This window comes from Erpetoichthys calabaricus, chromosome 10 (genome assembly GCF_900747795.2).
Source record: "Erpetoichthys calabaricus chromosome 10, fErpCal1.3, whole genome shotgun sequence".
NCBI classification, from domain to species: domain Eukaryota; kingdom Metazoa; phylum Chordata; class Cladistia; order Polypteriformes; family Polypteridae; genus Erpetoichthys; species Erpetoichthys calabaricus.
Window position 1 is genome coordinate 5,310,234 of NC_041403.2, and position 16,710 is coordinate 5,326,943.

Sequence of the window (16,710 nt, forward strand, 5' to 3'; positions counted from 1 at the left end):
GCTCAGTTGTGAGTTCACGTACATGTTAGTGGCGCGGCGGTTTGAAAGCACTGCGTCATTCTCATTGTTATTTTACTTAGAATTGCACTTTTACAATCACAGCCGAATTACTGGAAATAAAAGACAATATAAATACACTTCAAAGCTGTTTACAAAATCATAAAAAGCAAAAGGAGATATCTCTAAAATTTTTACTATTTTTCGTTGATATTAATGTGTTTTTTTCCCCGTCCCCTTTTTAACCCGAAACAACCGCGTCGTCGATCTGTGCTTATAGCGGGTGCACAGTACACACCGTCCACTTTATCCGTCCATCCATTATCCAACCCGCTATATCCTAACTACAGGGTCACGGGGTCTGCTGGAGCCAATCCCACCCAACACAGGGCACAAGGCAGTAAACAAACCCCCGGGCAGGGCGCCAGCCCACCGCAGGGCACAACCATCCACTCTACTGCTCAGCAATTTATTAATAAAAAATATAAAACCTAATACTATTGTTTAAATTATTCCTACAATACCTCTGTATTTATTGGTATGGCCCTGTGTGTGGTTATTTTTTCCTGCGGTGTTACAACCCTGAATACAAACTTTCCCAATAATTCATAAAAAAAAATGTGTAATTTTTATTCACAATAAAATCAATTCTTTTTGAACCCATCCAAATTATTTTATACCTCTGCAGTCCAAATCTAAAAACCACTGAAAAGACAAATTTCTAGCGTTGCTTACTCTGGGATAACCTTAAACTGGAGGGTCGTGATGACAGCGTTACCGAACCATCATTGGGCCAGTGAGGAACTTCTTGAACTTGGGCTGCTGGCCATTTTGGGCCACTATAGGTGAACTTTACTAAGGGGCTCCTTGTAGCAGCCCCCCACATTCAGCCAGTGTGGTATTTAAGTGGGTTTTTACCCCAGCCCACACTCCCTGTGTTCTTCCCACAGGGGGCGTCCGTGTGCAAGTTCACTGAACAGGAATAATAATTCTTTCAGAATTTTTCTCACTAACTCAAAGTGCCTCCGTCAGTGTGCACAGAGTTACTTCAACCACCACTGATGTGTAGCATCCACCTGGATGATGTGATGGCAGCCATTTTTGCACCAGTACACTCGGTCTACACGAGCTGTTAGATGGTGAAGTGGTATGATAGACCACCAATTAGAGACAGGGGGTGATTTAGGGGACCAGAATCACCAGGCCATGAAGGACAGTTTAGCCAAGACTTTGGAATACACCCAGTTCTTTACAAAGGATGCCTAGGGGTCTTTCATGACGACATGAGTCAGGACCTCGTTCTTATGTCTTATCCGAAAGACGGCACCATGTGTACAGCTCAGTGTCCCTGTGACTCCATTGGGCCATTGGTATCCACATTCAGACCACAGGGGTAAGCGCCCTCTATTGTCCTCACCAACACCTCTTCCAGCAGCGACCCAAGCTTATTTTCTAGATGGTCTCCCATCCAAGTACTGGCCGTGACCCAAAAAGACTTATCTTCAGGTGGATGATCTGCTCTGGAAGTCGTTATAACTGACCACCTGAAAGGCGTCAGCTGCAGAAAAACTTCACGATGGACTTTTGATAAACCTTCGCCAAGGCCGGGTGGGTGACACAAAGTGCTTTCTGAAAATGCATTTTTGTTGTATTTAAACATCTTAGTCAGAGGATTGATATGAGAAAATCCGGCACCGTACTGGGACCAAAGAAGAGATTTAGTATCCTCATGCCAGCAGAGTTGTATCCGTAAACAGACAAATGCCAATGGATATATAATAAAAAAAAAAAGGTGTGTTTGTTTGCTTTCAAGGATATTTCTCGCATAGACATTTTAATAAAAGAAAAAGTGGAAAGCAAACGGAGAGGTGGAGTTTTTGTTTTAAAATACATTCTCCATACCTGCTTAGCAAGAGCAGGAGAACAGAGCAGCTGGAGCCAATCCAAGCAAGCGAGGGACAGAAGGCAGGAATAACCCCTGGACAGGAGGCCAGTCCACCACAGGGTGACCGAACACACATGGGTTCTTTAGGGGTCTTGTTCAAAAAGCGGACGCCAAAAGCCCCTACTACAAACCCTGAACTTAAGGTTCATGGAGGTAAAGCCAGCAGGGTCCCTATCTTAAAATTTAGATTAGGTGCCTAATCTTAAAATAGTGTAAGGGTGCCTAATCTTAAAGTTGAACCCTGGTGTATACTGATGGCTTCCGCTTTTTGAACAAGACCCCAATTTAGTACCGCCAATCCAACTGACCAGCTTGACAAAACCACGGGTGGCATGTCATTTGACGCATTATGTGAAGAACTTGGCAGTTTTACTACATGATCACGTGGTGACCAATTGCAGACAAGTTCATGACCCCTAGTTTAAGAAACACCGAGTTAAAGAGCTGAGAAAAGGGACCCCTGGTTTTGGGAGCTACAGCCGGCGGAGTGGCTGAGAGACACCCTGGCTTTGAGAAGTCTGCATGGCCCCCTACTGGTTAAGAGGTGGTGCTGCAAAACACAAATTCTCAGTAACCGGAGTATGTGTATGGAGGAATATTTCAAATAACATTAACTTCATAAATTCGTAATCCATAAATAGTGTGAAAATGTGAATATAAATAATTGTCTGTGTCACATAACTTTTGTCACTTATTTCTTTGCATTTGAGGTATTTCATTTCATCCATCCATCCATTTTCCAACCCGCTGAATCCAAACACAGGGTCACGGGGGTCTGCTGGAGCCAATCCCAGCCAACACAGGGCACGAACCAATCCTGGGCAGGGTGCCAACCCACCACAGATTTCATTTCAGTGACACCCCTTTATTCTTTCGGCTGCTCCCGTTAGGGTTTGCCACAGCGGATCATCTTCTTCCATATCTTTCTGTCCTCTGCATCTTGTTCTGTTACACCCATCACCTGCATGTCATCTCTCACCACATCCATAAACCTTTGCTTAGGCCTTCCTCTTCTCCTCTTACCTGGCAGCTCTATCCTTGGCATCCTTTTCCCAATATACCCCTCATCTCTCCTCTGCACATGTCCAAACCAACACAATCTCGCCTCTCTGACTTTGTCTCCCAACCGTCCAACTTGAGCTGACCCTCTAATGTCCTCATTTCTAATCCTGTCCATCCTCGTCACACCCAATGCAAATCTTAGCATCTTTAACTCTGCCACCTCCAGCTCTGTCTCCTGTGCCACCGTCTCCAGTCCATATAACATAGCTGGTCTCACTACCATCCTGTAGACCTTCCCTTTCACTCTTGCTGATACCCGTCTGTCTCAAATCACCCCTGACACTCTTCTCCACCCTGCCTGCACTCTCTTCTTCACTTCTCTTCCACACTCCCCGTTACTCTGTACTGTCGATCCCAAGTATTTAAACTCATCCACCTTCACCAACTCTACTCCCCCCCATCCTCACCATCCCACTGACCTCCCTCTCATTCACACACATGTATTCTGTCTCGGTGGTCCTACTGACCTTCATTCCTCTCTTCTCTAGAGCAGATCTCCACCTCTCCAGGGTCTCCTCAACCTGCTCCTTACTCTCGCTACTGATCACAATGTCATCAGCAAACATCATTGTCTTCGCCGGGGACTCCTGTCTAATCTCGTCTGTCAACCTTTCCATCACCATTGCAAATAAGAAATGGCTCAGAGCTGATCCCTGATGTAATCCCACCTCAGTCACTCCTACCGCAGACCTCACCGCGGACACACTTCACTCTTACATATCCTGTACAACTCTTACGTACTTCTCTGCCACTCCCGACTTCCTCATACAATACCACAGCTCCTCTCAGTCACCCTGTCATGTGCTTTCTCCAGGTCCACAAAGACACAATGCAACTCCTTCTGGCCTTCTCTCTAAACTTCTCCATCAACATCCTCAGAGCAAACATCACATCTGTGTTGCTCTTTCTTGGCATGAAACCATCCTGCTGCTCAGTAATCATCACCTCACTTCTTAACTGAGCCTCCACTACTCTTTCCCATAACCTCATGCTGTGGCTCATCAATTTTATTCCCCTGTAGTTACTGCAGTCCTGCACATCCCCATTATTCTTAAATATCAGCAAAATTTCCCCTTGGGATTAATAAAGTATCTATCTATCTATCTATCTATCTATCTATCTATCTATCTATCTATCTATCTATCTATCTATCTATCTATCTATCTATCTATCTATCTATCTATCTATCTATCTATCTATCTATCTATCTATCTATCTATCTATCTATCTATCTATCTATCTATCATCTAAATGATATGCCAACTTTACAGTTTGAGCGTATGAAATCTGTAGAGGGCTCATAAAGTGAATTTGACAGAATTCACTCCAAGTACATGGAAACTTCTGACTTCAACTGTACCACCAGAAGAGAGAAGAACTAGACAGCAGCATCGCTGTGTGTTTTAGTTTGGGTTCTTGGAGACCATGGGTAAGATAGTCAGACACAGGATTAAACCTTTTAATTTACATTGGAAGTTGTGTCCATGCCATTTGGGGCAATAGATGGGGGCCCTTGGTGGTCACAGCATCCTCGGTGTTTCCAGAGGATTAAGGTCTTCAGACCCCTTCACTTTCTCCACACTTTATTTTTGTAGAATTAATTTAAATGGATACATTTGATATGTTTGCCTCTCAATCTACACTGCATTACCCATAATGACAAAGTGAACTCATGTTTTAGAAAGGTTTGCAGGTCCTATTGAAAGTCAAAAACTGAAATCTTTCATTCCTTAGAGGTCTTCAGCTCCTTTGCTGTGTGGTCCTTCACATTGTGTTCAGGGTCCATCCTGTTTGCATTAATTGCATCCTTGAGATGATTCCAGAACATGAATGGAGCCCACCTGTGGCAAACTGAATCGACTGGACATCCTTTCAAAAGGCACACACAGACCCGTGGATAGAAGGTCCACAATTCACACGGCATGTAGGAACAAAAACCAAGTCCAAGGAACTCTCAGTAGCCCACCACAGTACCATACTGCAGTAAGACATACAGTAGATCAGGGCCGAAACCATTTCTGAGGCATTTGAGTGTTCCCAGAACCACTGTGACCTCTGGAATTGTGAAATGGCAGCAGTTTGGGACCTAAAGTTGACCATCTTGCCAAATGGATTAACTGCAGAAGAAGAGTTTTGATAAGAGGGGTGACTAAGAAACCAGATGGTCACTCTAACAGATGGAAGAACCTGTTGGAGAGGCAATCATGTCAGCAGGACTCCACCAGTCAGGTGTTTCATGGTCTAGACGGCAGCCATTCTTGACGAAAGCACATATGATGGCCTGCTTGGACGCTGAGAACATGAGGAAGAAGAAAATTCTCTGGTGCGATGAGACAAAAATTGAATTCTCTTGTCAGAACTCCAAGCACAATGTCTGACGATGACCAGGCGCTGCTCATCACCTGCCTACAACTATCCCTGTGGTGACGTCTTGCGTGATTTTGGGCTGTACAAAAATAAATTGTATTGTATTGTATGGCAGTGGAGGAATCAAGCTATGGGGGTGCAGGGACATGGAGATGGTTCTGAATTGAGGGAAAGGATGAATGCAACCAAACCTAAAGAGACCCTTGAAGAAAACCTGCTCCAGAGTGCATGTCACCTCTGACTTGGGTGACAGTTCACTAACCTGAAGCATACAGTAAAGACGAGAGTTCTGGCTTGGGGACAAGTCTCGGAGTGGCCGGGCCATAGCCCAGACCTAAACCCCATAGAATATTTGTGGAGAGACCTAAAAATGGCCGTTCACAGACACCTCCCACCCAACCTAAAAGCCCATCCTAACGTTGTGTAGATCAAGTGAAGGTAATTCCAGGCCAGGCCAGGCCAGGCCAGGGGGTGACAGGGTGCACTACATCTTCTCCTGTTTATCTCTACAGACCAGCTGTCAGAAAACCTGTCTGATTCAGAGCTGATGACGTCGCTCAGCACGATGTCACTTTCGGTTCTGGCACCCAGAAAAACGTCATTTACAGCACACAGACTGACATCGGAAGAACATCACTTCTGGTCGGATCCCTTTAAGTCGCCATCTTTGCAAACCCTCACCAGTTCTGTTTTGGTCTCAGTATTGTGAACGAACATCTCTGTGCTATTCAAAACCCTTTATAAGCCAGGGATATTATACGGGTGAGAGGGTGAGCCAGGAGGTATGGAGTAAGCTGCCCAAATCCAAGTGTGCAAAGGTTGAAGAGACTAACCAAGAAGACGCAAAGCTACCACAGGTGGGCTTCTGATAGAAGGGTCTAAATACTTCTATGAATGAGAGATTTCAGTTCCAGAGTTTTAATAAATTTCCAGATTTTTCTGAAAACGTGTTGACTTTTGTCATTACAGGGTAGTGAGTGTAGTTTGATGGACATTAATGTCAAATGCATGGAGTTACAATTAAATCTACAATGCAAAGTGTGCAGAGAGTGAAGGGGTCTAAAGACTTTCTGAATGTCCCACTGTGTCCTCTCCTTGTGGTTTTCCTCCATCACATTGCCTGTTTGCTGTTACTTTATTCTAATGCAGCACTTTGTCTTTCATGGATTTCTCTGGTATTTGGGGTTTAATGTTTGTCTTCCGTGTTATGTTGTAGTGGCATTTCAGTCTTATTGCACCCTTTGGAATATTTAAAAAAGCAGTTTATGCATGAGAAAGGAGCCTCGTCCATAAAATGGTAATCCCGACCACCCATAATGGAAAGTCGCTATATAAAGATCATCTGGGTCAGTCCCCACCCAAGAACCCTCTGGGACCCAATATAACTCTCTTTGCCAACAGTGCTCACATTGTAGAAATATTTAAACAAGTGTACTGTAAGTGAAAGGCACCTACCTGATGAAAGGCACTATATACAGAGTGTCCCTGAACCAACCCCTAATACAGGGATGGGCCATGTTGGTCCTGGAGGGCTGCAAGTGGCTGCAGGTTTTAGTTCCAACCCAATCGCCTGTCTCAGACCTCATTTAATTTTATGGCTTGTTAGAAGATCCTGACATTGCAATCTATTGTAGGTTTTTTATCCTTTCTAAGGATATCATCCAAATAAGTTGAAGCCTATGTCACACACGTGTGAGTAAGAGGAAGTTATGTGGATCAAGTGAAGGTAATTCCAGGACAGGCCAGGCCAGGGGGTGACAGGGTTCTACATCTTCTCCTGTTGTCTCTATAGACCAGCCGTGAGAAAACCTGTCTGATTCAGAGCTGATGACATCGCTCAGCATGATGTCACTTTCGGTTCTGGCACCCAGAAAAACGTCATTTACGGCGCACAGACGGACATCGGAAGAACATCACTTCTGGTTCCCCATGCATCACTTCCGGTCAGAATCCTTTTAAGCCGCCATCTTTGCAAACCCTCACCAGTTCTGTTTTGGTCTCAGTATTGGGAACAAACATCTCTGTGCTATTCAAAACCCTTTTTAAGCCAGGAATATTATACGGGTGGCTGCCCCTTTACCTTTTAAAGTGTGTCGAGTCTGTTCATTTTCACACCTAAAATGGATCATTTTCAGTCTGTTACATTTTTCTCTTAAGTGTTTTATTAAACCAAAAAGAGCATGATGAACACACACACACACACACACACAGGGGTAAATGGAAGTTAGATGGTGAGCTGCTGGCTCCTTTTGCCGTTTGCATCTTCTTGCTAATAAGGAGCCATTAAAAACACAGAATGTGACTGTTTAAGACTGAAATAAGAAATTAAGGGTGGGGAACCTTACGTGAGACCACTAAAATGAAATATCAAAATGTCACTTGAGCAATAAGTGCTTCATCAGCAATAATTTACTTCTCATTTAAAAAAAACCCCCAAAACATCTGGGTTAAAACAAAAACCTGCAGCTACTGAGCCCAACCCCAGGACTGACAGAGCATTATCACTGAAGAAATGTAGAAATGGTTGCATTGCAGGGGATGGAGTTCCCAATGGTAAGGCACTATATAAAGTCACCAGGGTGGATCAACCTCCAGCACCGACTTCCTATTTGACCAGATGTGAGTCACTTCAGCTGACTGCTCCTAATGTAGTGTCACACACACACGCATGGGTGGCAGCAGGGGGGGTCTGGCCAGTGCTGAAACTCCGGTATAGGAGGCTAATCAGGAGTATTAAATCCTCTTCTCCCATCCTTACATGATCAGTAAGATCTAGTCCTCTTCCAGCTCCAGACCACGCCCACTGATGACCTCACTTCCGCCTTTCAGATGATCCGCCTCTTCCTTCCCCTCAGCTATAAAAACCCTCCACCTTTGCTCTGCAGTCAGGCCTCTTTGGTAACTCGGTGCCAATTGACCACTCAGTGGAGTTTCACGCAGTTCTTTACCCTCGTCTACTTTCTACAATTTATGGGGTGGATCCCCAAACCTTTATCTTTGTGTACCCTTTTCATCAGAGTAGTAAGTAGAGACACAAATGTATATGGAAAATGCCCAGTGGTGCTTTTCACTACGGAAAGGCGCTATATAATATCAGAGTGTACAACAAACCGATAATGTTGTGCCAGAAGTGACACTCTGGCTCTTCTGCTCCAACTATAGAAGTTTGGAAACAAGTGTACTGAATCTAGATATGGCTTTTGGAAAATGTATGTCAGAAAGGTGCTATATAATGTCATCTAAATAAATCCCCACCACTTGCTCCTGGTGTGACCCTGAGTCGGTCCTGATACCCAAAGATGAAAATTGTGGTATTGTGTTTATATACATATTGCTCCTTGGCAAGGCACTGTGTAAAATCACACCAACTTTTTCTACCTCTGACTAAAAGCTTAACTTGTGCAAATGACTTCAACTGCAAAGCTAACATTGTAGAGGTATGGAAACAAACAAACTGTATGCATAAAGCACTTATGAGAGGCACTATATGAAATCATCTACATCACTTCATCCAATGTCTCTGTTAGATCCGTTGCAAGTCTGTTGCTATGCGTGTACTCGAGATCACAGAACTACTTAAGTAATCGTACCATATGCATAAATCACTTTGGAAAGGCGCTATATAATGTCACCAAAAGCAGTTCGTTCTCCCGATTTCTCGTGTAATGTGACTAAGTTACTGCACCTGCAATGGTGACATTGTAGAAATCTGGAAATATTAACTTTATGCATAATGTACCTTTGGGTTGGGTGTTGCTAGGGAAAGGCGCTATATAAAATCACTGAAAACTGTCATTATCACGGACTGTATGTTCCCAAAGCCAAGTCACTTTACAGGTATGTGCTTATGATAGTAAAATATTAAAAACAATCCCATTGAATGTATTAAACACATTGTGATGATACTAATTGCCGCTACAGTACATAAAGTCTCTGATTTTCTCGCCAGCTTTTTGTCTGCTGAACAAGTTGCCACCTTCTTGGCACGCCTTGTACAAATGCCAAATGTAAATGCATTATGGCTGGGATGCACCAGAGGTGCTGCTCATCACAGCATGGCACTATAAAGGTGTCTGGAATACCAGGGTCTGCCATGGCAACAACAACAGGGAGGTGCTGACAATGAGTGGGAATCTGGCAAGGGGTGGGCTGTTGGGTGCTTATGCTGCTAGTGGTGCCCCACCTGGTGGAGGGTGAGGATGACGTCAGGAAATGCCAGCGACATTTTATTTCTCAGAGTGTCTACATTCTGGTAAGCTGTTTGCTAACTGAGACAATGAAAAAGAAACCAGAGTTCAGAAAGAGTGGAGGACATCACTTTAATTAAGAAAAGCAGCAGTTGTGTTACTCTAATATGTCACAAAGGGCTTTGTAGCCCTGTCTGGAAAACAGGTAAAAATCTATGGATCCCTCAGACTAGTGCAGTGGCATATAGGGCACCATCCTTCTTGATCATATGCAAAATTGGAAGCTGCAATGCAGAACTCTCAACAGCAGGGGGTGCACTTTAGCGCGGGATGGCACAGATTTTGTATGGCACAGGCACCCGGGTGAGGCCCTGCTGGAAATCGAGGGTTGGTTCAACTCCTTCAGGGGGCTGGAAGGTGAACTTCTGAAGAAGAGACGTGAAGAAGAGAAAGAGCTCCATGCGGGCCAATGGCTCCCCGAGGCAGGAACGCTTACCTGAGAAGACAAAAAAAAAAGAAAGAAAGAAATGGAGAGTTGAAGTAGAGGATAATCAAGGTGGTGTGCCCCTCCAGCCATCCCTTTTCTTAATCCTACTATCCTGGACAGTAACCAGTGAGTACAAGGCAGGAACAACACCCAGACTGGGTGCCAGGCCATCGCAAGAGTGAACACACAAAGCAACTTGGCATCACCAATTCACCTAACCTGCATCTTCCTGGACTGTAGCAGGAAACTGGAGCACCTGGGGAAACCCACATGGACTCGGGGAGAACATGGAAATCACAGGAACTGAACCCCAGTCTCCTTACTGTGAGCTGCAATGCTGTTTCTGTGCCAAGATGCCACCTTTATGGAGGACTATCTGTGACAAATGCAATGCAATCCACCATATAAAATAAAGAGACTGTGGCACGAGTTCTTTGTGTGAAAATCAGAGGGGTTTCTGCTCTTCACTCTTCTGGTGTTACGCTTTTGCCTTGGAAAAATTAGCCAAAAATGCTGAATTTTTGTCAACGGGGAAAAGGTTATTATGCGTGACAGCAACACGTAAATACCAAAATGGCAGAATAAATACAGTAGTGAAGGTGTGTCCAGTGTCTATTGCTGTCCTTCTGCACATTCAGTACGCGTCCTTCATGCAACATGTTTTGAGACCGACACCAATGCACAGTTTGACGTCACGAACAGGACAGTACAAGTGTGCTGCTTTATGCCCTTATATATTTTTTTCCTTTGCTTGTGCAGGTGAGGTTATCCACACAATCGATGTGCATAATAATTTCCATATTTCCCCAGACAGAAATGTCCTCACAGGTGGCACAGTGATAGTGCTGCTGCTTTGCAGTAAGGAGACTGTGGAAGATTGTGGGTTCGCTTCCTGGTTCCTCCCTATGTGAATAGCGCTTTGAGTGCTGAGAAAAGCGCTATATAAATGTAATGAATTATTATTATTAAACATGGACAGTTGCATTGCGGTCAGTGCTTAGTGGCCTGACATCTTGTTCATCTTTCCATTAGGACTATCTGCAAACCCTTTGCCTTTTTGCCACCTGGCTGCTGCACCCAGCTAACACTTCACACAACCGAATTCACCTGGCATATCATGGCGGTTCACTACCCCATACATGTCTGAGGCCTCCACCCAATGAAGCCAACAGGTCCACATCATCTGCAAAAATTCAGAGATGCCATCCTGAGGTCATGAAACTCTAACCCCTGCACCCTTTGACAGCACTTGGAAATCCTGCTGATTAAAAATTATGAACAGAACTGGCAAGTTTTGATTTACTGCCAGCAATGTGAACAAAGCTCTTGCTCCTGTTGTGCGTGGAGCGAATGGTCCGTAACAGCAGGCCTGATACCTCACATTCCCAACTGGACATCTTGAGGGACGCGGCCGTATGTCTTTTCCATGTCCATAAAACACATTTAGACTGGTTGGGTATACTCTCATGAAACCTCTCCAGATTTCCCATGAGTGTAAAGAGCTTGCCCAGTTTTCCATGATCCACATTGTTCCTCCTGAATCTGAGGTTCAAACACCAGCTGGAGCTTCCTTTCTCGCACCTTGGCACAGACCTCCCTGGGAGGCAGAGTAGTGTGATGAACCTAAAGTTGGAGCACACCAAACGGTACCCAATCTTTAAAAAGGGGAACCCAGTTTGCCAATCCGAGGACACTGTCACATACTTCTACACAATGTTGAAAAGGCAATTTCAACAAAGACGACCCCACAACTTCCAGAGCCTTCAGTAAGTCCAAGCAAATGTCATCCACTCCTAGAGTCTTACCACCAAGGAGAACTTCCAGTAATAGGTGGAGGAGAGGAGGAGATTGGGAACATGCACTGATAGTGCCCACCACACAACAAACCAACTAGATTGGCACCCGAGTGCAGTGGGTGACACCTCATCACCACACTGGGTGCCCTCCTAAGTCCCTAGACTGTGCTTTCTCTGACAAAGGTGTGCCAGTGGGCTTCAGGAGGTCTACAAAATGCTCCTTCCACCACTCGACTGTATTATGTCCCTATCAGAGGTCATCCATTCCTGCCACACACAACATGGGCGAAGCACTGGTTTCCTCTACTGAGTGGCCTGATGGTTTTCCAGAATGGCTTTGAGGCAGGAATTATGTGGACATTTGTACCGGTCAGACACATATCTTGATTACTGGATGATCTAAGTTCTTACCCTCACTTATGGTCATGAGCTGTGAGGAGTGACCTAAAGAATAGGCTGATGATCTAAGTGGCAGAAATGAGCTTCCTCTGTAGGGTGTGTGGGCTCATCGGCCTTTGAGATTTTCTTTGAGACATTTGGGAAGAGCTTAAAGTAGAGCTGCCGCTCCTCCGCATCTAAAGTACCGTAAGAGGTTATGTCCTGGTGGGTTTCCATGGATGAATTTATAAGTGATTTTAATGTGTCTTAGAGGACTTCCTGGTGACTTAAGCATTAATGAGTGGCCTTCATGTGAGTGTGTGGGATCTCTCGTGTTTTAGTTAATTATTGAGACGAGTGAAGTGATAATTAACCACGGTCTGCTAAGGTTGCCACAGGATGAAAAAAATGGGCCAGGTAACTGCTAGAACCGAAAAGGCAGAATACAGGAACAAAAGATCAAAGAAAGATTAGCAAAGGAGAAGATCAATCATTCATGTGAGGGTTTTGTCAGAGGTTGGGTATCTTTTCAAGGAAAAGCTGGATGGGCGGCATCGGTTAGGCCAGTTTTATTTTGTGAAGGAGCAAGACCGTTGGATCATGGCGAGTTCAGTAGACTAACAGTGTTTGAATAACCTTAGTGAGCAGAGAAGAATGGCGGAGAGTCACTGGACAGAAGAAGGAACTGAAGGAGTTGGGTCAAATCCAGGGTGTCGTGGCACCAAAGCTGTAGGAGTCGAAGGAAGGGAAGTTGTGGTGGTCTTCATCAGGGTCAGGCGGAGTGACAAGGTCTTCCTGATTCCAAAGACTGCACTTCTGGTTCCGGTCCCCACGACTTTGCTTCTAGTTCTGCCCCCCATGATGTCACTTCTGCCAACCTGCCTTAAAAACCAGACCACTTCCTATACTACCTCAGTTCTGTTTTGGACTTAACTCTGTATACAACTATGCTTCATGTTTGCCTTTAGCAGCCACGATTTAAGTACACGCAGAGGCGGCCTTAGGGTTGTGCGGTGGCCTAGGGTTGACCAAGCCCACGTGGGGCCAGTTATGTCAACTGAGAACTGAGGTTAGTGGAGAGAAGAAAAAGAAGGCAAGACACAGAAAGAGCTGGTGTGGGGTCTTGTGAGAGAGAAGGCAGGCAGCTGGGAGGTGAGCCCATGCAGAAGAGTGTATGGCGGATGGAATGGGTCGCAGTAGTGAGGAGTGGAAGAAACCGGGAGTTTGTACGGCTCACCGTGTAAGACCAGGACGGCAGCGGGGGTCATCGAGGCTTGGGAGGAGAGCCCTATCATGAGTGACCTGGCTGTTGGGTACCCACGTCTCAGTCCGGCAACGGAGCCTGTCCGTAGCCGTGGGATGGCAAGCAACCAGAACCAAAGGAAGGTCAGCTGCGTCTGTTCTGCTGCAAGAGCCGTGAGGGATAAGCAGAGGAGTCGCCAGATAAAGGGAAAGGCACCGGGCTTTTAAAAAGGACTGTTCCTGCCAGTATTTTCACCTCATTTTTAATGGAATTATTGGGATTTTTTAACCTCCTCACTCACCATGTTTTAATTGGATTATTTACAGTCATATGAAAAAGTTTGTGAACCCCCCTCAGCCTGCATAATAATTGACTCTCCTTTCAACAATAAAGTTAACAGTGGTCTGTCTTTCATTTCCTAGGAACATCTGAGTACTGCGGTGTTTTCCTAACAAAGATTTTTAGTGACGCAGTATTTAGTTGTATGAAATGAAATCAAATGTGAAAAACTGGCTGTGCACAAATGTGGGTCCCCTTGTCATTGTGCCGATTTGAATGCCTGTCACTGCTCAGTGCTGATTACTTGGTGTGATGAGCTTGTTAAGCCTTGAACTTCATAGACCGGTGTGTCCCATCCTGAGATATAAAGGAATTTAAGGTGGTCAATTACAAGTTGTGCTTCCTTCCCTTTGACTCTCCTCTGAAGAGTGACAGCATGGGATCCTCAAAGCAACTCTCCAAAGATCTGAAAACAAAGATTGTTGAGTCTCCTGGTTTAGAGGAAGGCTACAAAAAGCCATCTCAGAGGTTTAAACTGTCAGTTTCTGTAACTGTAAGGAATGGAATCAGGAAATGGAAGGCCACAGGCACAGTTGCTGTTAAACCCAGCAGGTCTGACAGGCCAAGAAGAATACAGGAGCGACATATGCACAGGATTGTGAGAATGGTGACAGACAACCCACAGATCACCTCCAAAGACCTGCAAGAACATCTTGCTGGAGATGGTGTATCTGTACATCGTTCTACAATTCAGCGCATCTGTATGGCAGGGTGATGAGAAAGAAGCCCTTTCTGCACTCACGCCACAAACAGAGTCGCTTGTTGTATGCTAATGCTCATTTAGACAAGCCAGATTCATTTTGGAACAAAGTGCTTTGGACTGATGAGACAAAAATGGAGTTATTTGGTCATAACAAAAAGCACTTTGCATGGGGGAAGAAGAACACCGCATTCCAAGAAAAACACTTGCTACCTCCTTTTCAAATTTGGTGGAGGTTCCATCATGCTGTGGGGCTGTGTGGCTAGTTCAGGGACTGGGGCCCTTGTTAAAGTCAAGGGTCGCATGAATTCAACCCAATATCAACAAATCCTTCAGGATAATGTTCAAGCATCAGTCACAAAAGTTGAAGTTACGCAGGGGTTTGATATTCCAACAAGACAATGACCCAAAACACAGTTGGAAATCTACAAAGGCATTCATGCAGAGAGAGAAGTACAATGTTCTGGAATGGCCGTCACAGTCCCCTGACTTGAATATCATCGAAAATCTATGGGATGATTTGAAGCAGGCTGTCCATCAAATTGAACTGAACTGGAGAGATTTTGTGTGAAGAATGGTTAGAAATACCTCCATCCAGAATCGAGACACTCATCAAAGGCTATAGAAGGACAGCGTCTAGAGGCGTCTGTTAGTTGAGCCTCCTTTTGCAAATCTAAGTATTGATGTCATATCTCTGTTGGGGTGCCCACATTTATGCACCTGTCTAATTTTGCATATTTTCTGTTAATCCAATAAACATCATGTCACTGCTGAAATCCTACTGTTTCCATAAGGCATGTCAGATATTAAAAGGAAGTTGCTACTTTGAAAGCTCTTCAAAGAGAAACAAAAATCCAAAGAATTAAGAGGGGGTCCCAAACTTTTTCATATGACTGTAATTATTTGGCAGTTTTACTCACTGCACTTTTGAACACTTGTTTTTAATAAAAGTACTGATCACTTTTGCACCTTTCCCTTGCTTCATGTGGCGTCCTCATCTGTACGACTCATCCCGGTCCTGACTATCAATGGCATCAGGTTCAAGAGTCTCCCAAAATGAAAAGAGAGAGCCTGGAGCAGGACCAGCACCGCCACAGTCTTGTCTCCTTTATCCCAGACAGGGCCGAGAAGATACCCAATGAGAGAAATTTAAACCCACAAAGCTCCGCCCCTCCAAGCCCAGACGGTAGAAGACGAGACGTCCCTGGAAAGTGGTGTCGCATTTTGAGCAGCCAGGGGTGCGGAGCTCTGCCAAAAGCCTGACCCAAGACCCCTGAAGCCATAATGAGGTGTTACCCCGGGCCACTGCCTATTCCTCTTGTTTTGGAACTCGCCACAGAGCGCTTGTTTAGTTTTTTTCTGTCTTTTTATCTGCATTAAATGGTATATCCCAGCTGTCACCCCAACATTCTATGGGACTCATTCTGTTTGTTATTCAAACACACTGTATAAATAAAGTTTAGTAATAAAAGAATTGCCAAGGGCAAAAAACAAAAGATTGCCTGAAAAGACAAAACTAAAACTGAACCAAAGCCAGAATTCCAAGAACAAATATTTTTCACAAAAGCAGTTAAGACCACAGATCAAAGAATCCAGTGTGAAATTCTAAATCCAGAAAAGATTAACGGAATCCAAAGAAAGGAGCCAAACAACACAAGCAGGGGAGCAAATGTCTCGGCGCAGAGCTGAGGCCAACGGAGCGCGTCAATGGAGCCCCTTAGGTCACACGTGAAGACCCCGTTAGATTAACAGCAGGAAAAAGGCCCCAAGATAAAATTACAAAAAATACAAAAGACGTTAATAGGGAACAGAGACGGAAGGGGGGTTGGGGAGAAGGGAGGTGGGGTTGGTGGTTAAAGAAAAATAAAACAAAATATTAAAACAAAATCCCAACATCTCCCTTTCTGGCTTTTGAGTTGTTTCCCATATTGCAGGGCTTTATCTTTATGTAAGAGACGAACAGGTAAATGTTTTACCGGCTGAGAAAACGAAGAAGGCGTCATTTTTCAAGAACTTTCCATTGGCATCAAGGAAGCGCTCGGGTTTAAACGTGAACGGGTCGTCCCACTCCTCCTCGTCGAAAAGCACCGAGTTCAGGTTCACAAGCACTGTGGTGTGCTGGAGGGAGTACAGAGACAGAGGGAGAGAGAGTTACGATTCCCTTCAAACGCCACTCGCCGCACTCCTAGGTGTCACCACCTTGTGTTCA

General features: G+C 44.8%; 1 protein-coding gene across 1 annotated transcript in view; it reads right to left on the reverse strand.

Moving 5' to 3' along the window:
* Positions 1–9,665: 9,665 nt before the first annotated feature.
* Positions 9,666–16,710, reverse strand: part of LOC114658738 (cytochrome P450 2J4-like) — a 64,157-nt gene continuing 57,112 nt past the window's right edge. Inside the window, exons 8-9 of the mRNA XM_028810786.2 lie at positions 16,478–16,619; positions 9,666–10,054 (exon numbers count right to left, since the gene is read on the reverse strand). Of these exons, the coding sequence (XP_028666619.1) occupies positions 9,879–10,054; positions 16,478–16,619 (318 nt within the window). The 3' untranslated portion in view covers positions 9,666–9,878. The remainder of the gene's footprint in view (positions 10,055–16,477; positions 16,620–16,710) is intronic.